This window comes from Dendropsophus ebraccatus, chromosome 4 (assembly GCF_027789765.1).
Source record: "Dendropsophus ebraccatus isolate aDenEbr1 chromosome 4, aDenEbr1.pat, whole genome shotgun sequence".
Classification (NCBI taxonomy): domain Eukaryota; kingdom Metazoa; phylum Chordata; class Amphibia; order Anura; family Hylidae; genus Dendropsophus; species Dendropsophus ebraccatus.
In genome coordinates, this window is record NC_091457.1 from 146145874 (window position 1) to 146173716 (window position 27843).

At 44.3% G+C, this 27843-nt stretch overlaps 1 protein-coding gene across 1 annotated transcript; it reads right to left on the minus strand.

Moving 5' to 3' along the window:
- Nucleotides 1–1302: 1302 nt before the first annotated feature.
- Nucleotides 1303–24494, minus strand: XPNPEP3 (X-prolyl aminopeptidase 3). The gene is made up of 10 exons (XM_069967353.1): nt 24216–24494; nt 18453–18572; nt 16577–16987; nt 14281–14483; nt 12978–13040; nt 12206–12319; nt 10405–10490; nt 8369–8552; nt 4281–4401; nt 1303–3338 (listed from the first exon to the last, which is right to left on the minus strand). Exons 1-10 carry the CDS (start codon nt 24259–24261, stop codon nt 3172–3174), a joined length of 1515 nt encoding a protein of 504 aa, XP_069823454.1. The 5' UTR covers nt 24262–24494; the 3' UTR covers nt 1303–3171.
- Between the last annotated feature and the right edge of the window lie 3349 nt (nt 24495–27843).

The following is a 27843-nucleotide window of genomic DNA, read 5'->3' on the forward strand; positions in this document are numbered from 1 at the left end:
TGTGTCCCTGTTCTCACGATAGGTGGGGGTGGGACTACCAGCGATCAGCTTGTTATTCCCTATCCATGATAAGAAAACTGCAGTATCGGCTGAGATTTTCTCTCATAATCCGTAACTCCAGATCTCCACGGATACAAGCACACGAGACAATGTATGGACCCCATTGGATCACAACGTGGGTTGTGTGCATTACGGCCTCTTTGCATGCTCCTATCCATAGAAATCTGACCTTCCGAATTAAGAGAAAATCTCAGCTGATTCGGCAGTGGGCCATTATGACAGGTACACGTTAAAGAGACTGTCAGGCTTATGCTGACCTATACAAGGGTAGCATAAACTAGTGCCAGACAAGCTGAACAAAATGATGTATCACTTACATCAGGGGTGTTAATCTCAGGCCCTTAAGCTGTTGCAAAACTACAAATCCCATCATGTCTGGACAGTAAAAGCTTTAGCTTGATGGGAATTGTAGTTTTATAAAAGCTGGAAGGCCTGAGTTTGACATCTGTGATTTAAATTGTTTTCTTGTGCAGCTGATTTAGAGAGATCCTCTAGAATTAAAAGGATAATAACTAGTCCTCTCTGTTATGCGCATGTACCCATAGTCCTGGATATTCATGAGCACCAGCACACTGGCAGTTGTATATCTATGCTGTCTATAGGCAAACAGCTGTTAATCAGAAGCCAGGGAGTGGAGTTAGTGGCATGGCCCAAAGTCCATATTCCTGTATATCCACGGAACGGCTGAATAGAATGATGTAAGTAATAGACTGTTCTGTTCAGTGTTTCTAAAGCTAATGACAGATTCCCTTCAAGGATCTAAATCTGTAAATTTCCATTGCGGATCCGCTTTCCGCCCAAGGAAGTGCCGTGTTACTTCTTTGGGTGGATTCCACTAGAGGAATCCTATAGAAGTCAATGGGGCTTGATATTTAGCTCGAATTCAGCCAGAGCAGAATAGAAGAGGAATTTCAAGCAGAAATCTTTCCTCTTCAATATTTCGTCTATTGCTCAGTGTGCATGAGCCCTAAAAGTTATTAGGCTGCTTGATTGATTGAATCTTGTAAAGACTCTGCTACATCGGGCCATGTAACGTGGCTGGTAGACTCCATTTCCTGATTTACAGTGATCATTTTCCGTATAGTCTATGGGCAATGTTACCTATGAACACTGACATTTCTTTGAATTAAAATAATTGCTGGAAAGATTAAGAGGACCCTAAGGAAACATAAACTAATACTGCCGGAAGAAGACACCAGGTAAATAAAGACACAAACAATGGTTCTTTTAGTAAAGGTGCTGTATTTCACAAAACACATTGTAATAAAACAGTTAAATAGGCCTCCACCTTACAAAACTGAGAATAATTAGTTTTTTTTGGAGGATTTGTTATATTTGTATAAAAAATACTTTCCATAGTTGTATAGAAGGACTTCTGAAATGTTATTTTACACAATTAATAAGCAGTGTGGGTTATGACAAGATACATGGTGAAGAAATACTGCAAATGGTCGTTACCATAAGGCCCAGTACAAAGTAGATGACAGTGAAAATGGCACTAACACTGTAAGGGTACGTTCACACTTACCGGATCCGCAGCTGATTTCATTTAAATAACTGAACACAGCATCAGATCTGCACCATCAAGTCTGCTGCGGATCCTGTAGGTGTGAACGCACCCTAAAGCAGGGCTTCTCAATTCCAGTCCTCAAGCCTCACCAACAGGTCATGTTTTGAGGACTCCCCATACGAAGAACAGCTGTGATAACACCTGATGCACTTAGTATAATTATATCACCTGTGAAATACTAAGGAAATCCTCAAATCATGACCTGTTGGTGAGGCCTGAGGACTGGCATTGAGAAGCACTGCTGTAAAATAAAAATATTTGCAGTCACCCATCTGTCCTAAACAATATAAAAGGTGTCAGGTGTACTAAAACTAAAGGATTATATAGGATTTGGAAAATAGCACCACCCTTGTACTCAGGTTGTGTGTGGTATTACAACTCTACTCACTTGAATAGAGTAAAGTTGCAATATTACACAAGTGGTGCAGTTTTTCTAATCCTGGTTAAACCAATATTTGATACATGTAATGGAAGTCCTAAAATAGTTGGGGATACGTTATCCCTTGTAATACACACTGAGCTGCTGTAGAACCTCTTGAAGAATAAGGGAAGACTCCTGTTAACCAGTTAATTGACCTATATGAAACATTTTCACCCCAATGGTACTCTCACAAACATATATCACATATAAGGGTCTGAATTTTGTTACGGTTTATGGACAGATCCGTATGTCTCTCAACAGAAACACACACGCTCCATAACAGGGATGGGAAACCTCCGGCTGTTGCAAAACTGCAATTCCCATCATGACTGGACAGCCAAAGCTAAGCTTTGGCTGTCCAGGCATGATGGGTATTGTAGTTTTGCTACAGCTGAAGAGTGGAAGGTTCCCCATCTCTGTTCTATAACAGTGCAGTATGTAATGGTGCTTTTACATGGAACGATTATCGTTCAAATTTGAGCGATAATCGGCTTGTGTAAACACAGCAAACTATCAAACGACGAGTGAGAAATCGTTCATTTTGATCTTTCAACATGTTTTCAAATCGTCGTTGGTCGTTCGCAAAAAATTTGCAGATCGCTTCGTGTAAACAGTCTTCCAACGATTTACCCTATGTGTGAGATAGGCTTAAGCGATCTTAAAACGATCGCAATAACGATTTTTTCAAACGTTCTATGGTTCCATTTAAATGCTGATCGTTATAAAAACCAAATCGTTACTTCGAAATCGTTAAACGATCGATTGGGCGAATTATCGCTCCGTCTAAAAGGACCATTAGTCAGTGAAAATAACGTATAAGGATTCACATCTGCGTTTGAGCTCCGTCACAGAATTTATTTACTTAGCGGGATCTGAAATGGCCAGAATTGGGCTAAACCAATAATCCTCATCCTGCTTCAAATATAAAAAGAGAACCTGTGTGCGCCATGAATGGTATAAACAATAAATATCATTTAGCTTTTAGAATGGTTTTAGCTTTTTCAACAAAAATTTTTTGTATAGAGTTAAGTATATACATGGGATGACCTATGTTGCACTTACTATTTCCTTGCATTATTAGTTTGCAGACATGACAAGTCCTGACACAGTTTAAACGCCATCAATGACCTCGCACGCACACTTCTTGTATTTCGCACACTTCTTTGGGACATTCAGCTGATAGAACCAAGGGAGACTCTTCTGTGACCACAACGTCGTCTTCAATGCGGACTCCGATGCCTCTGTATTTTTCCATAGCTTCAGTGTCATTCTCCGGAATATAAATACCTAATATAATAATAATTCAGCATTGATGAAGTTACATGTAAAGCACTATCCCTTTAAAGGGAACCTGTCACCTGAGAACAGAGGGAAGAGCCCGCCCGACCCCCTGGTGGAGCCCTGGATACTTACCTCATCCTGCAAGTCCCGCTCCAGAAGACATCCCCTCCGCGGAGAAATCGTTGCCAGACGGTAAATGAGAAGAGATGAGTCCAACGTTCATAGGAAATCATGCAGTTGGACTCATCTCTTCTCATTTACATATCGCTCGCGCAGACCATCGGACGGCGATTTCTCCGCGGCGGGACTGGCAGGATGAGGTAAGTATCCGGGGCTCCACCGGGGGGTCAGGCGGGCTCTTCCCTCTCTTCTCAAGTTCCCTTTAAAGTTAGACCCCTGCACACACAATCGGGGAATTCAAAATTCCTGCTGGAAGGAGCAGGGATGCGCGCCATTCATTCTCCATGTAGACGCCAAAATCTGCACTCATCTATCTCTGGTGGCTCTATAGAAACTGGAGCCTCAGCACACATAGGCCTGCAGCTCCATCCAGCAGGTATTTTGGCGTCCCTGTGCTTGAGATCGTAGGGGACCCCAGCGATTGGACTACCTGCAATCTCTATCCTGTGGATAGGGTATAACTTCTTCACATTGCAATACCCATGGCTTAAAGAAGACCTGTCACCCCGGCTGCCGGGATGAAGGCCGCCCGACCCCCCGCTGATTTTTCGGCAGCGGTACGGGACCAGGACTTCAAGGAAGGGGTAAGTATAAGGGGCTCCAGGGGGGGGGGGGGGGTCGGGCAGCTTTAAATGACATCTTATTCTAAACGTGTAATTCAAGCCCTATACAGTCCTCTGTCTGTCGGTGTCAAAAGTCAGTTTAAATAATAGTAACATTAAAATGAACAAAAAAAAAAAAAATGACGGTTATCAGTAGATCGCTTACCCGGTTCTATAGTAATCACCATGCCTGGCTGGAGCGGCAGAGATCGGGACATGTCAGGAGTGTCATGCACATCCATGCCTAGATAATGTCCAACATGGTGAGGGCAGTACCTCCGTGCAGTCTGAAAATGGAAGAACACATTCATCTGAATAGATCAGGAAAAAATGGATATAGATTTCTTATTTAAAAAAAAAAAAAAAAAAGCTTTCTTTGAAATCCCATACAAAACAGGCTTGCACTTATCTCTGAACAAAGAATGTTAAAAACAGAGGTTTGTCCTATGGCCTACTAACAGTATATTCACACGCAGCAGATTTATTAAGAGAATTTTGTGCAAATGAGAATAATTCGAAGTCATATGAAATCGGCTGTAGTGGTGGTAAGTAGAGATGATCGAACATCGGGAAATCTTAGGTTCAATCGAACTCGAACCTTTAGCATTTGCTTCCTGATGGCTTCCCGGTGGAGACTGCCAGAGTACCGTCTGGAAAACAGGGATACAGCCTAGGTAATACGCTGTATCCCAGAATTCCAGGCGGTGCTCGGACAGTCTCCACCCTTCCCACGGAACGGGAAGGCATCGGGAATCAAATGCTGAAGGTTCGAGTTCGATCGAACCTAAGATTTCCCGATGTTCGATCATCTCTAGTGGTAAGCACATGGATATCTGCAAGCCCTATTCAGAGGAAAGGAACAACAGTAAGGTGCCCATATACTTACAATTGTTATTTAAACATTTGTTCGGCCAACAGCTATCTGGACAGTTTACCCCATACTAGGGATGCACGATTTTCGGGGCAAAAAAACGGTTCGATACCAGGATTTCCTGGTATCGATACTTTATGTTAAACTACAAAATAGCGTAGTTTAACATATAGTGCCGAGAACATGACAGGCGGCTACCTGAGCGCCTGTCATGTTCTCTCTGTGCCACCCCTGTGGACACAGACCCGGGACCCTGCGCGCTCACTCGGGCCCAGATCTTCCACCTACCATGCAGCTGCTGGCGGCAAATTTTAGGTCGCCGCTTCTGCCTCTGACATCACCAGCCCCGGGACATGTGTGTGTCACTGCGGGGTTGGCAACTGCGGGTCCTATGGGCTAAGATGAGGACCTTCCCCCCCCCCCTCCACAGGCACCGAGCATGAGACACAGCTGGGCCGGTGAGTGTCTGACAAGGGCAGAGGGGCAGCACAGGGTTGGCGGCAGGAGAGGGAGGAGAGCGGCTGAGAGCTGCACGGTCCGGGAGAGGAGAACGCAGGAGAAAGCTGGAGGTGGGGGGAGGCGAGGAGGAGATCTGACAGGAGGTAGCTGTGAGGCCAGGCCGTCAGGACACTCCCGGGGCCGGCATCAGCAATGTGGGGGGTGAACAAAAGGTCGGCCTGGCTGCGACTGTGAAGGGAAGTGGGAGGGGGGGCGGTAGCCTGCACATTACTCTGCCGCCCGAATCCAGCTGGAATAGTGCAATTACAATCCCCATCATCCCCCCTGATAGCTGAAGTGTATTACATGACTACAGTTCCCATCATCCCCCTGATAGCTGAAGTGTGTGTTACATGACTACAGTTCCCATCATCCCCCCTGATAGCTGAAGTGTGTGTTACATGACTACAGTTCCCATCATCCCCCTGATAGCTGAAGTGTGTGTTACATGACTACAGTTCCCATCATCCCCCCTGATAGCTGAAGTGTATTACATGACTACAGTTCCCATCATCCCCCCTGATAGCTGAAGTGTATTACATGACTACAGTTCCCATCACCCCCCTTGTGGCTGAAGTGTATTACATGACTTCAGTTCCCATCATCCCCCATGATAGCTGAAGTGTGTGTTACATGACTACAGTTCCCATCATCCCCGATAGCTGAAGTGTATCACATGACTACAGTTCCCATTATCCCCCTGATAGCTGAAGTGTATCACATGACTACAGTTCCCATCATCCCCCTGATAGCTGAAGTGTGTTACATGACTACAGTTCCCATCCTCCCCCCTGATAGCTGAAGTGTATCACATGACTACAGTTCCCATTATCCCCCTGATAGCTGAAGTGTATCACATGACTACAGTTCCTATCATCCCCTTGATAGCTGAAGTGTATCACATGACTACAGTTCCCATCCTCCCCCTGATAGCTGAAGTGTATCACATGACTACAGTTCCCATCCTCCCCCTGATAGCTGAAGTGTATTACATGAATACAGTTCCCATCATCCCCCTGATAGCTGAAGTGTATTACATGACTACAGTTCCCATCATCCCCGATAGCTGAAGTGTATCACATGACTACAGTTTCCATCATCCCCCTGATAGCTGAAGTGTGTGTTACATGACTACAGTTCCCATCATCCCCCCTGATAGCTGAAGTGTATTACATGACTACAGTTCCCATCACCCCCCTTGTGGCTGAAGTGTATCACATGACTACAGTTCCCATCATTCCCCCTGATAGCTGAAGTGTGTTACATGACTACAGCTCCCATCATCCCCCTGATAGCTGAAGTGTATCACATGACTACAGTTCCCATCATCCCCCTGATAGCTGAAGTGTATTACATGAATACAGTTTCCATCATCCCCCTGATAGCTAAAGTGTATTACATGACTACAGTTCCCATCATCCCCGATAGCTGAAGTGTATCACATGACTACAGCCCCCAGCATCCCCCTGATAGCTGAAGTGTATCACATGACTACAGTTTCCATCATCCCCCTGATAGTTGAAGTGTATTACATGACTACAGTTCTTATCATCCCCCTGACAGCTGAAGTGTATTACATGACTACAGTTCCCATCATCCCCCCTGATAGCTGAAGTGTATTACATGACTACAGTTCCCATCATCCCCCTGATAGCTGAAGTGTGTGTTACATGACTACAGTTCCCATCATCCCCCCTGATAGCTGAAGTGTGTGTTACATGACTACAGTTCCCATCATCCCCCTGATAGTTGAAGTGTATTACATGACTACAGTTCCCATCACCCCCCTTGTGGCTGAAGTGTATTACATGACTACAGTTCCCATCATCCCCCCTGATAGCTGAAGTGTGTGTTACATGACTACAGTTCCCATCATCCCCCTGATAGCTGAAGTGTATCACATGACTACAGTTCCCATCATCCCCCCTGATATCTGAAGTGTATTACAGGACTACAGTTCCCATCATCCCCCCTGATAGCTGAAGTGTTATTGTGCATATTATAAGATTATCACCTTCCTGATGACGCACGGTAAATGGTGCAAGCGGAGAAACCACCAAATTCAGTACCACATAAAAACGTGGTACTAAATAAAACTACAGATTGCCCCATAGCCATGTTAGGAATCAGAATAGGGCTATTTTTTTACGAACATTTATTTTAAATAATGGAAACTTTATTTATAAAGTAATATGGTTCGTACAGACCTGACAGTCGGGGGGGGGGGATCTCTATTGTGTTTTTTTTTTTTTAAATATATAATTTATTAAGTATCGAATTGGTATCGAGCATTGAAAAAAAAAGTTGGTATTGGTATCGAACTCAAAATTCACATACACATGGGTATCTGGATCAACCAACTCTTCTTTGCTGCCTCTTAAAAAAACTTTTTTTCCATTTTCTGTTAACACATATTTTAAGGGAAACTAACAGCTGGTTAGAAGCATCTGACCTGTCGATATGTCCCTATAGCCCGCAGGGACAATGAGGATGAAGGTCATTTTCTTGCCTTGATCCTCAGTGCCGTTAGTTTATTAGATACGTAACTAAGGCATTTGGTACCCTGGGGGGCAGGGCTACCAGCAGCTCCGCCCCTCCTAATATTGGGGTGGCACTTGGGGCGGAGCTCATCAGTGCAGAGTGCCAGATGAATATTCATTAGAAAAGGTTGGCCAGCCGGGGCGGATCGGATTTAATAAACTATAAAGGTTTTGTATATCTCCTTTTCTTCCCATTAACAAAAGGCCTATCGGTCTAGTGTCAGTCTTCAAGTGTCAGCAAATCACCATCAGGAGCTTCTCTTATTCAACTGTGCAATTTACTAGTATTTTATGCCTTGTTTCTGTGCACAATTATCTTGGTAAATGGTGAAAAAGCAAACTTACTTTGTAAAGCAAATTGTCGCTGCACCTTCTCGGCACAATGCCGAGGTCTTGCAGTTTATTTCCCAGTTGACTCAACATATGACTGTAGAGGTTCTCCAGGCTTGTACCAGGAGTGCAAAGACTTAGGCAAGACTTTTGTACTTCCAATACAGCTTCATAAATTTCTTGTTGTGCGGCACTAAACCTATAAAACAAAATAAAACATAAAAAGACTTTGGGTAGCAAAAAGATTACAAATAGAAAAAAACATCCACAGCTTAGTTTTAGACCTGGTGGTCAGAATGAAAATCTGCAAATTTCAGGATTATTTGAACAATACATTATTATACCCAATCTCCCATAAGTTAAAGCGTAACTGTCATTTCAGTGTCATTTTTTTTGAAAACATTAAATATCAACAGTTCAAGCAATTTTAAGAAACTTTGTAATAGGTTTTATAAACCAAAAGAGTTTCCTTCTGTACTGAAAAAGCAATCTCCCAGCCTCCCCCCTCACATCAAATGAAGCAGGATTTCTGTCTCCATTATGTGGCTATGGAGAGGGGAGGGGCTGTTAGGAGTGACTGAGCAAGGAGCAGTCCTGCACAGAACAACACCCTGCAATCTTCTCTCAGTACGTTCATAGATAAGCACTGACCTTTCTGACACCTGAATTTAGCGTTTTAGGTGCCCAGAGAGTCTACAAACAGCTGACCTTCATGTCACCTCTTCCTGCTCCCTCATCTCCCTCGGCCCCTCCCCCCTTCATAGGCTTACAATGGAGAGAGCAAAACCCGTCTTCACTGGCTTCTCTGTAATGAAGACGTGTTTGCCTGATAATGCACAGATAAGAAGTCAGGGGGGGAGGCAGGGAGATTGCTTCTTGAGTACAGAAAGAGGCTTTTTTGGCTGATAAAACCTATTACAGAGTTTCTTAAAATCGCTTAGACTACTGATTTCTACAATAAAAAAAAAACATGACAGTTACGCTTTAAAGGGAAACTATCACCAAGTGAGAAGAATCTATATCTCCCTATGGCACACAGGGTGCTGAGGATGAAGGTAAGTTTCTTACCTTCATCCTCAGCACCTACTTTAAGAAGTTTAGTCTTTATGCTGATTAGCTGCTTTGGTGCACTGGGGGGGGGGGGGGAGAGAGAGACTACCACCCCCAGTGCCCCAATCTGACCATAATACCATAGAAGCTAATATTTTTGTGTTGTATAAGTAAGTAACTTCAAGTGATATTGTCCCCCCCTTTCCATATCAGGAATTCTCTGCACCATTCCTAAGCTTAGAGGGTGGACATTTTATATCTTACCATATAAAAGATTTCTTTGGGGTCTCTCCTCTCAAAAATGCATGTTATTGTTGGTGAACAGTGCCACAGGGGCAGGTTTAACAGCCATGGAACCACATGCCTCCCATGTGACCTCATAGTTGCCTAGTTGCCCCCTCCACAGTGTCATCAAAATTGGACAGTCCTAGAGGCCGGGTTAGAGGGGCCCATTCCAATGTGGAGGGGGCAGAGCCTAGACAGTGATAAAGTCTATAGCACCAATGTAGGCGGGGATATGGGGCACCACAGCACTGTCCACCAAAAATAACATGCATTTTTGAGGGGAAAGACCACAAAGAAATCCTTTATACAGTAAGATATGACATGTCCACAATATAAGCTTAAGAACGGTGCTGAGAACTCCTGATATGGAATGGGGGGGGGGGGGGGGGGGGGACAATATTACTTTAAAGGATAAGTCCGCTGAAGGCAGGGGGTGCGGGAACATAATAAAGTATGTATACTTACCTGTCCCTGTGCCCCCTCCCCCCAGCGATCCATTACCAGCTCCCTAACCACTGCTGGGCCCCAGCTTCTCGGTACGTCACAACCTAAGGGAAAGTACCCACTAAGCCAGGGGCACGGGGACGGGTAAGTATACATTCTTTATTATGTTCCCGTAACAGCCGGCCCTCAGATTTTGGCCAGACATCTTCTTTAATGCAAAAATATATTTCCTTTTCTATTGAAGACAAAGAAATACATGACTTAATACTCACTTGCCATTTACAGGCCATGTGCGGGTAATGTCACTGACATAGCAGGATGCTTCACAGCCACCGTCCAGCAGAACCATCTCACCAGGCTAATGAAGAGATAGGAGTATTGCACAATACGATCAGTAATACCAGGATTACTCCTACTATATATACAGATATTATAAATTAACAAAGCACAGGGATCAGCAATATCATAATGTATTCACACTTCATTTTATAAAACGCTAAATGTATTGCTAGACTCCTAAGCTTCATAAAATGGAGAAGTTGTATGCCTATGGCTGTAACCATGTCTTCCAGTGCTCCCTGGGGCGGCATACAACTGCTTGAAGTCAGATCTCAAGCGTTCAGATTGGGAGAATGTTTCAAAACCTGAACAGTTTGGCAAATCTGCTTTAAGGGGAAGTGTACAAAAAAAAAATAAATTCTTTTAATTCAACTGGTGCCAGGGATTTGTAATTTACTTCTATTAAAAAAAACTCAAGTCTTCCAGTATGTATCAGCTGCTGTATGTCCTGCAGGGAGTGGTATTTCCAGTCTGGAGAGCAGAAGAGGTTTTTACATGGGGAATTGCTACTGCTCTGGACAGTTACTCACATGGACAGGGGTGGCAGCAGAGAGCACTGTGTCAGACTGGAAAGTACTGGAAGACTTGAGATTTTTTTAATAGAAGTAAATTACAAATCTCTGGCACTTGCTGAGACCAGTTAACATGAAAGAAAAACGTTTTTGGTGAAAATCCCCTTTAACACTAGTCTTGATGAGACATTTACACTCCATGTTTAACCTTAAGGGTATAAACCCACACACCGTATATGCAGCGTTTTTACTGCTGCGATACGCAGCAAACTCGCAGCAGATTAGATCTAAATAACTGAACACAGCATCAAATCTGTACCAACAAATCTGCTGCGTATTTGTTGCATATCTGCTGCGTATACGGTGTGTGGGTTTATGCCCTAAAGGAGTTATCCAGGGACCAGGAAAGCTATTACCTTTTCCCCCCCTCCGGAAGTGATGTGTGGCTGGCGGGCAACGATTTTTAAGAAAGTTTAAACGACAATGATCAGCCGACAATTGTTTCAAAGAGAAATATTTGTCAGATTTTTGCTCGGTGTAATAGGGCCCTTATTGTCCTACTGCTGTTAATCATATACATGGTATACATTATCATATACACCTTGTTTTTCTGCCTTCGGATGGGATCTTTGTTTAAGGCAGGGTTCACACTGACGTTTTTCTCTCCGCCACATTACCGTTTAGCTGTTCCGATTTTAAACAACATAAACGGAATCTGACGAAACGGAACACGAATGGAAAGTGCACTTTCGTGTTTTTTTTTTTTGTATTATAGTCAATGAGGACGGATCTAAACTGAAGATATTTCTGTTTACATCCATTTGCAAGTTAACAGTTTTCACTGAGCATGCGCAGAAGAAGTGAGAAACCAAATAAAAAAATAAAAAATAAACTGATATGAAAACTGATGCTGACTGATAGACAAAATTCAGTTTTTTAAGTCCAAAATGCGAACGGACAATGAAAAAAAGAGAACATTTTGCAATCAGTTTGCTCATCATTTTTTTTTCTTATCCATTTAATTAATATGGACGGATCCGTTAGCAAATAAGAAAAACGTTAGTGTAAACCCAGCCTAAAAGTGAAAGAATTTAAATATGGTGCACTGTAGAAAACGACATACCTTATGGGACAGAGAACAATAATCCTGCATTGCATGATATAAAATAAAGCAAAAAAAAAAAAAGTTAGTCATATACTACTAAACAGGTCTACTACAAACCTTGACTATCTGGTTGTTTTTCACATAGTGCAGAGTATTAGCTCTATTTCCTCCAGCCACCACTGGCGGGTAAGCAAGAATTTCGGCACCTCGGGCTCGACATTCAAAATCAAACTGTTAAAGAATGAAATGTAGAGATAATAATGGGATTTTCTAGTTTCACAGTTACTGTTCTTACTGCAACCATACACCTAACAGCAAGCAACTAATAGATCAGCAGTGAGACTAAAGGCTCTTTACACAGGCCTGTTATTACATCTAGAGATGAGGGAACCTTGAGCGTGCTTGGGTTTGTCTGAATTTGATTACCAGTGGCTGAAGAAGTTGGATGCAGCCCTAGGGAGTACTGGAAAACACAGACACAGCTACAGGCCATATTTATCGATTAGAGATGAGCAAACCGGGTTCGGGTTCGAGTCCATCCGAACCCGAACGTTCGGTATTTGATTAGCTGGGGCTGCTGAACTTGGATAAAGCTCTAAGGTTGTCTGGAAAACATGGATACAGCCAATGACTATATCCATGTTTTCCACATAGCCTTAGGGCTTTATCCAACTTCAGCAGCCACCGCTAATCACATGCCGAAAGTTCGGGTTCGGATGGACTCGAGCATGCTCCAGGTTCGCTCATCTCTAATATCGATGTATGAGTGTATCCATGTTTTCCCAGACTCCCTAGGGCTGCATCCACCTTCTTCAGCCACCGGTAATCAAACGGCGCACACTCAGGTTCCTCGCATTATAATCCTAGTTTTTCAGGGTAGACTACTCACTTTGGCATATATTAAAGCTTCATCCAGAGGAGGCTTACTCCAGTGCATAGTCTCTATAAAAGCCTAAATGAGAATAGTCAAGAAAATAGAAAAGGTATAAAAGCAAGCAGTATAAAAAACATACAGGCATTACTATTATGCTTCATCACACACCCATACAAACAAAGCAAAAGTCCCGTCTACTTCTATGTATGTATTAGGGTCCAATTCCATGGAGTGATAATCGGCCCGATTCGGTCATTTAACGCTCCATGGAATAGAGACAACAATCAGCCGATGATCGTGTCATCGGCTGATCGTTTATTTAGGTTTAGGTACAATCATCGGGCACCGACGATTTCACAAAACCCTACATTACCTAAACATGTTGCGGGTCTTCTCCTGCGCTCCTCTTCCTCCCGGTCCCACGCTTCGGTGCGGCCTGTCTTAGCTGACAGACCACTCAGCCAATCACTGGCTAGCGGTCCTAGCCAGTGATTGGCTGAGTGGTCTGTCAGCTGCTGCTGCGTGCGGGAGCGGGAGGAAGAAGGAGCGCAGGAGAAGACCTGTAACGTGCGTACGTAAAGTATGTTTTTTTAACAAGGGCTGCAAGGACATCGGTAACGATGTCCCTGCAGCCCCCGCTAAACGATTATCGGGCCGTGGAATAGGCCGATCTAGCAGATCAGCGCTCGTTTACATTATTCATTGGGCCGTGGAATAGGCCGATCTAGCACATCAGCGTTCTTTTACATTATTCATCGGACCCCCATCGGCCTGTGTAATAACACCCTAAGAGATAATCTACTTGCACGTCAGTTATGGTGTAAAATATGCCAAACTGAACATTTAAAATTTTCAAAGCAAAGCTGTTATATATGAAAAACCATGTTTGACATGTCATACAGGAATGTAAAAAGTTTTGATTGGGGTCTGGGTACTGAGACCCCCACTGATTACTAGATCAATCTGGGAGAAGAACTCAGCTAAAATTTTCCGATGCCAGACGGCAGGAAAAGAAAAGGATTGGGCTTGCTGGATTTTAATTTCCCAATCCTTAATTTCTCAGGGATCTTAAGTGGTTATCTAGGATTAGGAAAAAAAAACACAGCTACTTTCTTTCAAAAACAGCACCACCCCTTCCCTCAGTATTACAATTCAGCTCCAGTCATCACAATAAAACTGAATTGTAATACCACACACAACCTGAGGATAGGGGGTGGTGCTGTTCTTGGAAGAAATCAGCTATGTTTTTATAATTCTAATTGATGGAAATAAAAATAAAATTGAAAAAAAATTAACATTTTACCACAATCTACCATACATGTGAAGAAATACGTCCGGCCTTTTTCATGAGCTCAATTTCAGCCTGAGATTTCACTAAACGGAGCTGCTGCATGAGGAGCCGCGTAGGCTTGATCCTATTCCTGAACTTGGAGTTTGTCTCTAGAACAGGGTGTATGAAGTTGGAGTGTAAGGACTCGTGAGCGGGTCTGGCGGAGTCATACCATAACGTCACTCTTTCATCTGAAATAAGACAGAGAAAAACATAGTGAAATATAACTTTTATTTTCATTTAGAATTCTTTTAAGTCAGTTGTTTTTAACTTGCTTTTTTTGCTTTAAATTTTAATTTTAAATTGGAAAATTTGAGAATTAAAACAGAAAAAAAACAAAATCACTCTAACATCCCTGGCTATCCCTATTAAAAAAAAAAAAGTATATTTTTCCATTCCAAGACATTTAAACCATTGGAGATTTTTATCTTAACGTATGATGTTTTTGGTTCCAGTGTCCTACAGTTATGGCACAGAGATTGTGGTGGTAAACAGGTCTCATGGTGACTTAGTGTTTGACCCTCAAGGTAATGGTTACTGTCAACCCTGTTACAGAGGGAGGGTTCCCACAACAGCCAGATACATTAGGAACGCCAAGGTCTAGCAAGTGTGTGGGTCCATATAGCCCCAACCACAGTGGAAGCACAGGACATGGCGGAAGGCCGCTCCATTCAAACTGGACACAATGGATCCCCATACTTGTGACTGGTGGATGTCCCATGGATCAAACACTATCACTATTCTGTAAATAAGCCATCAGTGGGAAAATCCCATCAATAGACCAAAACCTCATTAAAGAAGAAAAATTAGTTCTCAAACTAATTGGTGCCAGAAACTTATACAGATTTGAAAATTAATTCTATTTAAAAGTGTAAGACTTCCAATACTTATCAGCTGCTGTATGTCCTACAGGAAGTGGTGTATTCTTTCCAGTCTGCTGCAGTGCTCTCTGCTGCCACCTCTGTCCGTGACAGGAACGGTTTACTACTACTGCTCTGGACAGTTGCTGACATAGTGCTCTCTGCTACCACCTCTGTCTGTGTCAGACTGGAAAGAATACATCACTTCCTGCAGAACATACAGCAGCTGATAAGTACTGGGGGGGCTTAAGATTTTTGAAGCAATTTACAAATCTGTATAGCTTTCTGGCAACAGTTGATTTGAAAAAAAAATAATCTCTGGAGTACCCCTTTAAGTTCTGGTGAATATATAATAAATTTAAGTGACGTGTATGAACATTGCACGTCTGTACATTTTATGTTAATCTCAGGTTCTATCGGGGTCACATGTCAAAGGGGTATTCCGGGGAAAATTTACTTTTCCCCTATCCACATGATAGAGGAAAAGTAGGAGATCGTGGGCAGTCCGACCCCTGAACCAATCTCCATATCGGACCCCGGCCGGCTCTGTTATGAATAGAGCCGCGGGTCCGGCATGTGACCCGTGGCTCTATTCATTCCTATGGGGTGTCGCAAAGAGCCGAGTACAGTGCTCTTTCGGCTTGGCTCTTTCCGACACTCCATAGGAATGAATAGAGCCGCGGGTCATGCACCGGACCTACAGCTCTATTCATAACAGAGCCGGACGGGGTCTGATATAGAGATCACAGTATGGGTTCAGGGGTCGGACCCCCTGCGTTCTCCTACTTTTCTTGTGGATAGGGGAAAAGTAAATTTTCCCCAGAATACCCCTTTAAGCCACATATCTGAATTCATAAGCATTTTTGTTCACAAAACTGCATTCTTAGATGCAAAAGTGCATGAAGGTGCAAATAACTAGAGGGTGGTAGTATTTTCTAGCTGTGCTTAAAGGTTTAACCTTAACAACTCCTTCTTCCAAGATTTTTCAATGAGACTGATCATAAAAGGTTTTATGTTTCTATGTTTTATATAGAAATGAATGGGAGTATAACACACAGCTGAGGGTGATTAATCACCAGCAGAGAGCAGAGAACAAAGGATTACAAAGCCTGTGAAAGCCGGTATTCAGAGGTCAGAGAGGTCAGTGCTGACTTCAGAGAAGATAGCCCTGTGATGTAGCTGTAAATTAATTCTTTGTTGTCCTGTTTTGGTGCCTCGTCTCCCTCCACCCCTCCCCTCTCCATAGAAAACCATGACGACAGGGGGGAGAGCTTCAAACTGCTTTTTCATGATAAAATTACATTTTTCGGCTAATAAACCAAATTACAAAGTTTCTTAAAATCACCTGGACTATTGATTTCTGCTAAATAAGTTTAAACAACAGGTACACTTTAATACCCATATACAATTAAAGTTCCACATACCAAGTAGCCTGGGCAGTATATGCTTGAACTCCTCTATGGGGTATGCTTGATCTACACCAGTCAGAGCAACGGCTCCGTCAGGACCAGAGCGGGGTCCGTCCCATAGTTCCCGTCCAGGATCTCTCCGTGGTACAAAGAGCGTGGCTGTGTGAGACGGCATAGGGTGTCCCGCTCTGCTTTGTAAAAGGAGAGCGCTATCTGGCTCTAGGAATCCACACAAGTAGAGAAAGTCATTGTTCTGGTGAAAAGGATAAGGAATGTCATTTGTCATATATGTGATCGGACTGGACAAGAAAACTGCGGCGTGATCTGTTTCAAGGCCCAGAACTTCAGATTCCTTCTGTATTTTAGACATCAGCTTATAGCGACGAAGGGCGTATTCTGTCTGTGTCAATCCTGGGGTCACCTCCCCTGAAAAGAGAAAAGAAAAACACATAAATTATTTTAATTTGGAACGAGTTGTCTATTATTTCACTACGTTTTTGCAATCCATTTTTCATCCGTTTTTTTTTTGCAAAAAACTGATGCAATTGTATGCATCCGTTTTCATACGTTTTTCCATTGACTTCCATTGTAAAAAAAACAGATCCGTTTTTCTTTACAATAGAAGTCAAAGGAAAAACGGATCAAAACGGATGCACACAATTGCATCCGGGGTTTTTTTCATCCGTTTTTTGAAAATTTTAGAAAATTATAAAGATTTGTGATTTACTATTTAAAAATCTCCATTCTTCCCATACTTATCAGCTGCTTTATGTTCTTTTAAAGGACAAGTGCCATGAAAAACTTTTCCCAGTAATTGAAGCACATTACAAAGTTATATAACTGTGTAATGTGCTTCAATCACCTATCTGCCTCCCTTCCCTGTCTTTTCCCCCCTCAATCCCCCACCAGGAAGTGTCCTGACTCACACAGACCTGATTACTGTCGTCACCGTCACCAGGCAGCTCCTTCTTGTGAGGATGAGTCATCAGCAGGAGGGCTGCTCTAGCTCCTGTTACACCAGCCTCCCCCTCCCCTCCTTGTCAGGTGACTCAGCTTGCCCAGCTTATCTTCTCTAGTGACATGACTCCTTCACTGAGTCCACGGCAGCAGGAGAGAGGGTATGAGGGGAGGGGGGAGCTGCCTATGTGCCAGAGTCAGTCGGAGGGAAGATAAGCAAGTGAGATGTGACAAGTGATGGCTTGCAGTTGTTCAGCCAATCGGAGCTGAGCAAGCTGAGTCACCTGACAAGGCAGGGGAGGGGGGAGGCTAGTGTAACAGGAGAAGGAGCTGAGAGAAGAGCTTGGTGACGGTGACGACAGTAATCAGGTCTGTGTGAGGTAGGACACTTCCTGGTGGGGGTTGAAGGGGGAAAAGACAGGGAAGGGAGGCAGATAGGTGACTGAAGCATATTACAGAGTTATATAACTTTAATGTGCTTCAATTACTGGGAAAAAGTTTTTCATGGCACTTGTCCTTTAAGTCTGACACAATGCTCTCTGCTGCCACCTCTGTCCATGTCAGGAACTGTCCAGAGCAGTAGCAAATCCCCATAGAAAACCTCTCTTGCTCTGGACAGTTCCTGACATGGACAGAAGTGGTAGCAGAGAGCACTGTGTCAGACTGGAAAGAAAACATTTCCTGCAGGACATACAGCAGCTGATAAGTATGGGAAGGCTTAAGATTTTTAAATAGAAGTAAATTACAAATCTAAATGACTTTCTAAAACCAGTTGATTAGAGAAAAAAGTAAAAAGGATTTTCACTGGAGTACCCTTTTAACATATCACCCTGCAGAGTGTATGGCAGAGTCAGTGCTTTTATTTTGTTACATTTTGTCTGTGATAACATAGGAAACATTTGTGAATATTTACTGGGAAAATAGAGTAACGTACCTTGTTTGAGGAGATGTGCATGAGTAAAAGCACTGGGCTGGCCAAGATATCTTTTCGGCAAGTCCAATGAAAGCCGATGCGTCCTTGTAGAAAATCGGTGCACCAAACAATAAGCGCAAGCTACAAGTAAGAAAAGTGTACAGGTGAGTACATACAGTTCAGTAGATCATTGAGTGAACTAGACTCCTGATCCGTTCTCCTGGCTCATACAGTTCAGTAGATCATTAGACTCCTGATTGGTTCTCCTGGCTCATACAGTTCAGTAGCTCACTAAGTTAACTAGACTCTCCTGATTTGTTCTGCTGTAGCTCTATAATTCACAGGTCACATGATGATCCATCACATATGACCCTCCTCAGGATACAGAACTGTAAGCTGGAGCCATGATGGAGCCTCTACTGTACTGCTCTATACTCTAGATACTTTACCTGGTCTGAGCTCCGGGCACATCTGAGGCTCCTGGCCCCCGTAGGTCCTGCCCAGCCAATCAGTGACAGTGGTGGGGCCGTGCACTTATTGGCTGTGCGGGACCTGGCGTCAGGGGGTAAATGGGGGCAGCACTTACATACTCACAGCGGGATTGAGTATGTAATCACATGACAGGAGAAATATCTGCAGCGGATTTTGCTGAAAACTCGCAGCGTGAAATCCACTGCGGATGCGTTATGTGTGAAGCTACCCTTAAGCAGATTTGCCAAACTGTTCGGTTTCGGCAACATTCAGGAGCCTATGGCTGTATTCATGTTTTCCTGGACTCCCTAAGGCTGCATTCCCACATTCCGTGTTCCGCACGGAACACGGACGTGGAATGCCTGTAACGGACTTCTCCCCCCGCCCCGGCAGCATCTGTAATTAGATGCTGGGAGTGGGGGAACTGTATAGATATGCGCCACGCTGCCCGGGCGGGGGGAGAAGTCAATTAAAGTGCGGAACACGGAACGTGTGAATGCAGCTTAAGGCTGGGTTCACACTACGTATATTTCAGTCAGTATTGTGGTCCTCATATTGCAACCAAAACCAGGAGTGGATTAAAAACACAGAAAGGATCTGTTGATACAATGTTGAAATTGAGTGGATGGCCGCCATATAACAGTAAATAACGGCCATTATTTCAATACAACAGCCGTTGTTTTAAAATAACAGCAAATATTTGCCATTAAATGGCGGCCATCCACTCAATTTCAACATTGTGTGGACAGATCCTTTCTGTGTTTTTAATCCACTCCTGGTTTTGGTTGCAATATGAGGACCACAATACTGACTGAAATATACGTAGTGTGAACCCAGCCTAAGACAGCATCCAACTTCTAAAAGCCAGCGAGAGTCAAATGGCGAGAATTGGGGTTCGGAGAACATTGCTGAACCCAAACAGTTCGGCAAGTCCGCTCATTAATTAGAAGGGTCCTGTCTGGGCTGCACAGCAACTTTGGTCACGTAACCAGAATATATATATATATTTTTTTTTTTTTCAATCTTTATTGAAATTTTTCAGTTTTGGTTTTGTAGACCCTATTGCAAATTCAGTTTAAAACTGTACACAAATATAGTACACAATGAAGATACAAGTTACAGTCCTGTAACAGTCTCATCTAGAAAGATATTTAATGTGGAAAGGGTCTTAGGTGAGAAAGAAGGGAGGAGTGGAATTAACAGAACCGTGGGGGGGAGGGGAGAGTTTGGATGGGAAATACCGAACCGCTCCAACCGTCCCTCGTGCCGGCCGCCCTCTGCCGCATCATCAGCTAATCAGCCGCGATTGGCTGAGCATAACTGTGTGGGCTACGCAGCTGATGACGCGGCAGAGGGGGGCCGGCACGAGGGACGGTCAGAGCGGTTCGGCCGGCCGCCCGAAGATGACATCATTGTCGCAAGATGGTGGACGGGGGTCGACACGGATCAGGTGAGTATAGAGCACTACACTTCCGGGGTGGCGTGGGGGGGGGGGGGGGAACACGGGGAAGGGGCCATTCACTAACATAACATACATTACAAAGTTGTATAACTTTGTAATGTGTGTTATTTAGTGAATAATTGTTTAGCGCCTACCCCTTTAAATGCAAAAGATCCATACACAGACATGTTGGCCAGTGATGCTTTAACGTATGCTAGCGATTCTGAGATTGTTTTTTTCGTCACATATGGCACTTTATGTTAGTGGCAAAATTTGGTCACTACTTTGTGTGTTTTTTGTGAAAAACATCAAAATATCATGAAAAATTAAAAAAAAATTGCATTTTATGAACTTTGAAATTCTCTGCTTCTAAAAAAAGAAAGTCGTAGCACATAAATTAGTTACTAAGTCACATTACCAATATGTCTCCTTTATTCTGGCATAATTTGGTAAACATATTTTACCTTTTTAGGGTGTTACGGGGCTTAGAAATTCATCAGCAAATTATCACATTTTCGTGAAAGTTTCCAAAACTGATTTTTTTAGGGACCAGTTCTTTTTTTAAATGGATTTAGAAGTCTGGTATCCTGAAAAGCCCCATAAGTCACCCCATTTTGGAAAGTGCACCCCTCAAAGAATTCATCTTGGTGTGAGGTGGGCATTTTGACCCCACAGGTATTACAGGAAAGTATTCAAAAGAAGACAGTAAAAATGAAAAACTCGAATTCTTCCAATAATATGTTTGTTTAGTTTGAAATTTCTCAATTTCACGAGGAGCAAGAGAAAAAAAGTACCCCAAAATTTGTAACGCAGGTTCTCCTGAGTGAAAAGGTACCTCATATGTGGGCGTAAACCACTGCATGGGCACGCAGCAGGGCTCAGAAGGAAAGGAGCGCCAATTAGCTTTTTCAATGCAGATTTTGCTGAAGAAGTTTCTGAGCGCCAGGTGCGTTTGCAGCGCCCCTGTAGTGCCAGCGGAGTAAAATCTCCCAATAAGTCACCCCATTTTGGAAAGTGCACCCCTCAAAGAATTCATTTTGGGGTGTGGTGACCATTTTTACCCCACAGGTATTAGAGGAAAGTATTCAAAATTGGCCAGTAAAAATGAAAAACTCTAATTTTTCCAATAATATGTTGGTTTAGTTTGAAATTTCTCAATTTGACGAGGAACAAAATCTGTAACTCAGGTTCTCCTGAGTAAAACGGTACCCCATATGTGGGCATAAACCACTGTATGGGCACACAGCAGGGCTCAGAAGGGAAGGAGTGCTAATTTACTGGAGCAAAACCGCAGCTAGTAATGGTTATTAGAATAGCGCAGTTACTAAAATAAAATAAAAAAAAATGAGATTACAGGTAATCTGGTGTGGTTACGGACAACATGGGGTGGTCACGGGCAACCTGCTGTGGTTACGGCAACCTGGGGTGGTTACGGGCAACCTGCAGTGCTTACAGACAATCTGGGGTGGTTACGGGCAACGTGGGGTGGTTACGGGCAACATGGGGTGGTTACGGATAAACTGAAGTGCTTATAGGTAATCTCGGGTGGGTACCTGTAATCTGGCATGGTTACCGCAATCTGGAGGGGGTCATTGGCAATTTGGGGTGTCAGAGGCAACATGCAGTGGTCAGAGGCAACCTGCGGTGGTCAGAGGCGATGTGGCGTGGTCAGAGGCGATGTGGCGTGGTCAGAGGCGATGTGGCGTGGTCAGAGGCGATGTGGCGTGGTCAGAGGCGATGTGGCGTGGTCAGAGGCGACGTGAGGTGGTCAGAGGCGACGTGAGGTGGTCAGAGGCAACGTGGGCTGGTTACGGGCAACGTGGGCTGGTTACGGGCAACCTGCTGTGCTTACAGACAATCTGGGGTGGTTACGGGCAACGTGGGGTGGTTACGGATAAACTGAAGTTCTTATAGGCAATCTGGGGTGGATACCTGTAATCTGGCATGGGCACCGCAATCTGGAGGGGGTCATTGGCAATTTGGGGTGGTCAGAGGCGCCGTGGCGTGGTCAGAGGCAACGTGCCGTGGTTACGTGCAATCTGGGGGGTTACATGTAATCTGGCGTGATTACGGGAAACCTGGGGGGGTTATGTGCAACCTGGAAGGGTTACAGACAATCTGGGATTGTTACTGCTAAACTGAAGTGCTTATAGGTAATCTGGGGTTGGTAAATGTAATTTGGGGTGGTTACGGGCAATCTGGAGGGGGTCACTGGCAATTTGGGGTGGTTACGGGCAATGTGCAGTGGTTACGGGCAACGTGCGGTGGTTACGGGCAACGTGCGGTGGTTACGGGTAATCTGGGGGGGGTTAGGGGTAATTTGGGAGTAAACTGCAATTATTACTATAATAAAAAGTGTGTGTTTTATTTTTTTGTATGTTTGTCACTTTTTGTACTTTATACATTCATTTTCACTGTATTACTATGATTACTGTGATATTTTCTATCACAGTAATCATAGTTCAGTGACAGAGACCAAATTGGTCTCTGTCACTTTAAATTTTCCAGAGTTGGCTGGTTGTGAAGCGCATGCGCACTTCATAACCAGCCAGGACGTCGAGGAGGACGGAGCTCCAGGATCAGGTGAGTATATAGGGAAGGGGAGGGGGGGGGTGACTGGGGGACGGGGGTGACAGGGGGGGTGGGGGGCGACTTGGGGGGTGGGGGGACATCACTTTTTATCCCCTGTCACCAATCATTCATGGTGACAGGGGATAAAAAGTGCCGGCGGCACATGGTACAAGCGATCAGCGGTATACCTCCGGTGGCGGAGAGCATGGGGCTTTCATTCATTTAAACTTTTCCATCCCTGCGAACAAACATCGTTTGTTCGCAGGGATGGCGCCGGCCATCTTGGAAATGATGGCCGCCGGGGGAGGGGGGTTAGTGATTCCCTACTAGGGGGGGGCTGATCTGGGGTCTGAGGGGACACTTATTTCATCTCCCCCCGCTGTGGATTCACGGCGGGGGGAGATGAAAAGCAGCGGCGGCACCGGTAATCCCCTTTACCGACGGCCGCCACTATAACGTTAATAGCGGCGATCGTCGGTAAGGGGGGGGGGGGGGGGGGGGGGGCCGGGACAGACCCCACACACTGCCCCAACCCCTCAGCTACCTCCGGTAGCTGGGGGGATGGGGTGGGGGCCGTCCCGGCCCCGCAGCCTTATTCTCTGCCATCGCCGTAAAAAGCTGATGGCAGCAGAATAAGGACCCTTAGTGACCGCCGTAAAAAGCCATATCGGCGGTCACTAAGGGGTTAAGGTACAGATTGTAGATCCGTAAAAAGACAAAATGTGTGAATAGCACAACAGAAATTAATGGGCAATAATTTGATCACAATTACATACAACTTTGTGGGGCGTGTGAATAAGGCCTTAGGGTGCGTTCACACGTACAGGATCCGCAGCATCAAATCTGCTCCTATACTGTGTGTGTGAAGCTACTCTTAGGGTATGTTCACCCTGAGCAAATCAGGCGGAACTTTCCGCCGTTGAATCCCGCCTGTCTATGGGAGAGCGCACGCTCTCCCATAGACAAGCTATGACACACAGAGACAGGCGGAAATCCGCCTGATTTGCTCAGTGTGAACACACCCTTAGAAAAAGTTTCCATAGGTAATGTAAAGCAGTCGCCTACGGCAACTAAGTTTCTCCTTTCACTTTCAATACAAGATCTGAAATCTGATTGGTCGCCTGCAGTAAATGCTGTTATGCTGCTGCATTAAATCTTCATCAACCAATCACAGCACAGCTTTCACTTCTCTTGCGCAGGTAACATGAAAGCTGCGCTGTGATTGGTTGCTAGGGGCAACAAGTCGGGTCTTTTTTTTAGACATAAAATAACAACGTTATAACAGAGATAACGCGCCTGACCTGTCACCCGGCCTGACAGAACGCTGTGCGGGGCCGGCCGCCACATGACTGCGCTCAGGATAACCGCATGCGTCTTCTCCGCTCCGCCGGTTACACTAGGCGGGGGCCTAGTACTCCCAAGAAGCGCAGTGATGACATCAACATGGGAAGACAACCGCTGCCTGGAGGATGTGAGATGAGGACGTGTGTCCGCGCTTCTCAGTGGTGAGATATATAATATACAATAATGTACGAAAAAAACTTTAGAAAGTATCAGGCAGTGATGTGGCCACCTCAAGGAGAAGCCGCTCCGGGAGTGGGCGGGGCCAGGGCGGTCCTCATCACTAGTCACCTGTGCACACTCAGCGACGAAGCCGCAGCAATTACCTGTCAGTGTCATAGCCATCTAGCCAGGCGGTACCGCTCCGAGCAGAACGACAGCAGGGATTAGCGCGGTACCGTCAGCAGTGGTTATGGACGCGACATGCGATTTTCCTGCGTTTTTTTTCTGTCTTGATTTAAGGCAGTGACTGATGTTTTCTGATGTTAGGACCTGACTTGCAGTAGTTTTGCTGGAGGTTCCCAAATTTTTTTGTAAATAAACGTAGAGTGTGTTCACACTGAGAGTAGGGAACCTTGGCCCTCCATTGGTGGCAAAACTACAACTCCCATCATGCCTAAGCTAAAGCTTTGGCTGTCCAGGCATGATGGGAGTTGTAGTTTTTCAACAGCTGGAGAGCCAAGGTTCCCTACCCATGATCTACCGAGATATCTGCACCCACCTGTCCTAGCACAATGCTCCACAACCTGTCTGTGGCAGTGATGCATGATGGGAATTGTAGTTTTGCCAGATGTGTGTATGGTGAAGTGTCAGTAGTCCCCCCCCTTCCAACTTAATTTTTACTTTATTACCATAGACACCAATGTCTACATGATAATGTCTCATCATCTGACGCCAACCAGATACGAATCCTATGAGAACTTAAAGGGGTTATCCGGGTAACAAAAACAATATTTTAAATGATCCCCCTTCCCAATACCACCCTATGCCTGATATACATAAATAAACTATCTTGAACCCTTTCCCTGTTTTTTTTTTTCTCATTCTTTGGATTGTAAAATCCTCTACTCGGGGTCCACTCTGACCACGCTCAGCTCCCTCTTCCTTCTTCCCTTTGTAGTCACAGGACATGTGATCTCCTGTCTGGGGACTGGGTTAGCTTGTCCATTGACTTGGTAACCCAACCTCCAGGACCAATTATCTGCATCATCTCCATGCACCTGTGCTGCTTCCATAGACTTAGGGTACAAACACACCACCGTATACGCAGCGTATTTACTGCTGCGATACGCAGCAAATACGCAACAGATATGCAGCAGATTAGATCTAAATAACAACACAGCATCAAATCTGCTGCGCATCTGCTGCGTATACGGTGTGTGTGTTTGCGTTTACACAGAGAGATTTATCTGACAGATTCTTGAAGCCAAAGCCAGGAATGGATCTGAAAAGAGGAGAAATCAGTCTTTCCTCTATGACCTATTCCCTGTTTATAGTCAGTTACTGGCTTTGGCTTCAAAAATCTGTCAGATAAATCTGTCCGTGTAAACGCACCATTATGCTACGTTTACACGGAACGATTATCGGGCGAATTTTCGCGATAACGATCGCATTGAGCGATAATTGTTCCGTGTAAACGCAGCAAACGATCAAGCGATTAGCTATAAATCGTTCATTTTGATCTTTGAACATGTTAATAAATTGTCGTTCGTCGTTCACAAAAAAATTCACAGATCGTTCCGTGTAAACAGTCGTTCACTGATTTTACCTATGTGCGAGATAGGCTTAAGCGATCGCAAAACGAATTTTCTGTACGATATATCGTACCGTCTAAACGCTGATGGTTATAAAAAAACAATTGTTACTTCGAAATCGTTAATTGTACGATCGGGCAAATTATCGCTCCGTGCAAACGTAGCATTACATGTGTCCCTGAGCCTAGGTCTCTGTAATATGAAACTTTATAGTTCTATCTCTGCTTGCTGTCAGTGAATGTAGGCATATGTACCTGTCTTTGTGTCACAGCTCTGTATATTGTAAGTGTTATAGATGTTCTTAGAGTCTGGATGGAACTAGAATGTTTACATTCAGAGTCAGCAAGCAGAGATCTTAACCTACACCACATCCCCCCCCCCCCCGGTAAACAGATGCCCATTATGCAGCACATAGCTACTCCATACGCGCGTCAGCTCTGCTACATCATCAGCTGGTATGAAATACATATTGGGGAGATGTGATGCAGATGCAAAATCAGTGAAAAAACTGCCCTGTGTTTACTGTGCAATAGTAATGACAGCAGTGGGCAAGAAAGAAAGCTAAGGGGGGCGAGTACACAAATGGACCAGTCAGAGAAATGCATGATGGGAAATGTAGTTTCCTATCTTGGATATAGATCGGCTTTTAGGAAAACTTGTAACTCAGGAATGGCAGCAGCTAGAAAGATAGGAGATGGCTCAAATACTCAGGGGGACTTGGTGAGTAAGACAAGCTAGCATTTAATTTTTTTGCTTTTAGATGGATAATCCCTAGACAACTTAGGATGTACCGTTACTTCCTGGAAGTCTGTGCCCAGGCGAACAAGGACGTACCGGTACGTCCTGAGCTATGAAGCGCGCTCCGGAGTGGAGCGCGCTTCATAGCAGGTGGGGGCCGGCTGCAATCAGCAGCCATCACCCTCACCGTTAATGACAGGCTGCAGCGATCGCGCTGCAGCGTGCCATTAACTCCTTAAACACCGCAATCGCGGTGCGGCCGCAGCGTTTAAGTGTAAGTGACAGGGGGAGTCCCCTTGTCACTTACCGATTGGGACCCCCACAGTGTGACTGCGGGGGTCCTGATCGTTAAAACGGACCGCCGGAGGTCTCTTACCTTCCTCCGTGCGGTCCGATCGGCGCTCTGTTCTCTGAGCCTGCACAGGAAGGCTCAATCAGCAGAGCGCTGATAACACTGATCAATGCTATGCCTATGGCATAGTAGTGATCAGTGTCTGCAATCAAACAAATGCATGTACAAGTCCCCCAAAGGGACTTAAAATGTGTAAAAAAAAAAAGTTAAAAACACTAACACACAACCCCCAAACCCCTCCCCCAATAAAAGTTAAAATCACCCCCCCATCCCATTATATAAATAAAACATATAAAAATAAATAAATAAACATATAATATACCGTAGCGTGCAAAATTGTCCAATCTATTAAAATATAACAAGCGTCATAGAGGGAAAAAAGTGCGTAGTTTACAGATTTTATGTTACATTATATATAAAAAAAAACACAATCACCAAAATCACAAATATGGTATTAATAAAAACTAGAGATCATGGCGGAAAAAATGACACCCCATAAAGCCCCGTAGGTGAAAAAATAAAACCGTTATAAGCGTCACAATAGGCCCATTTTATTAATAATTAATTGCCCAAAAAAAGGATTTCATAAAAAAAAAATATATATAACATTAGAGAATCTGCGTAACCTGCATATGGTTGTGTTCGGACTGACCTATAGAGTAATAGTATCCTGTCGCTGTTACCATATAGTGCATTACGTAGACACAGGAACCCCCGAAACGTTACCATATTGCATTCTTCTTA

What these genes read in the sequence shown, in the direction of transcription:
- XPNPEP3 (XM_069967353.1), bottom strand. Translation starts at nt 24,261, where the DNA reads ATGTGGCGGCCGGCCCCGCACAGCGTTCTGTCAGGCCGGGTGACAG. An exon ending in TCTGTCAGGCCGGGTGACAG is followed by an intron (nt 18,573 to 24,215) that starts GTCAGGCGCGTT and finishes TCTTACTTGTAG; the next exon opens with CTTGCGCTTATTGTTTGGTG. An exon ending in AAAACAACCAGATAGTCAAG is followed by an intron (nt 10,491 to 12,205) that starts GTTTGTAGTAGA and finishes TCTCTTCATTAG; the next exon opens with CCTGGTGAGATGGTTCTGCT.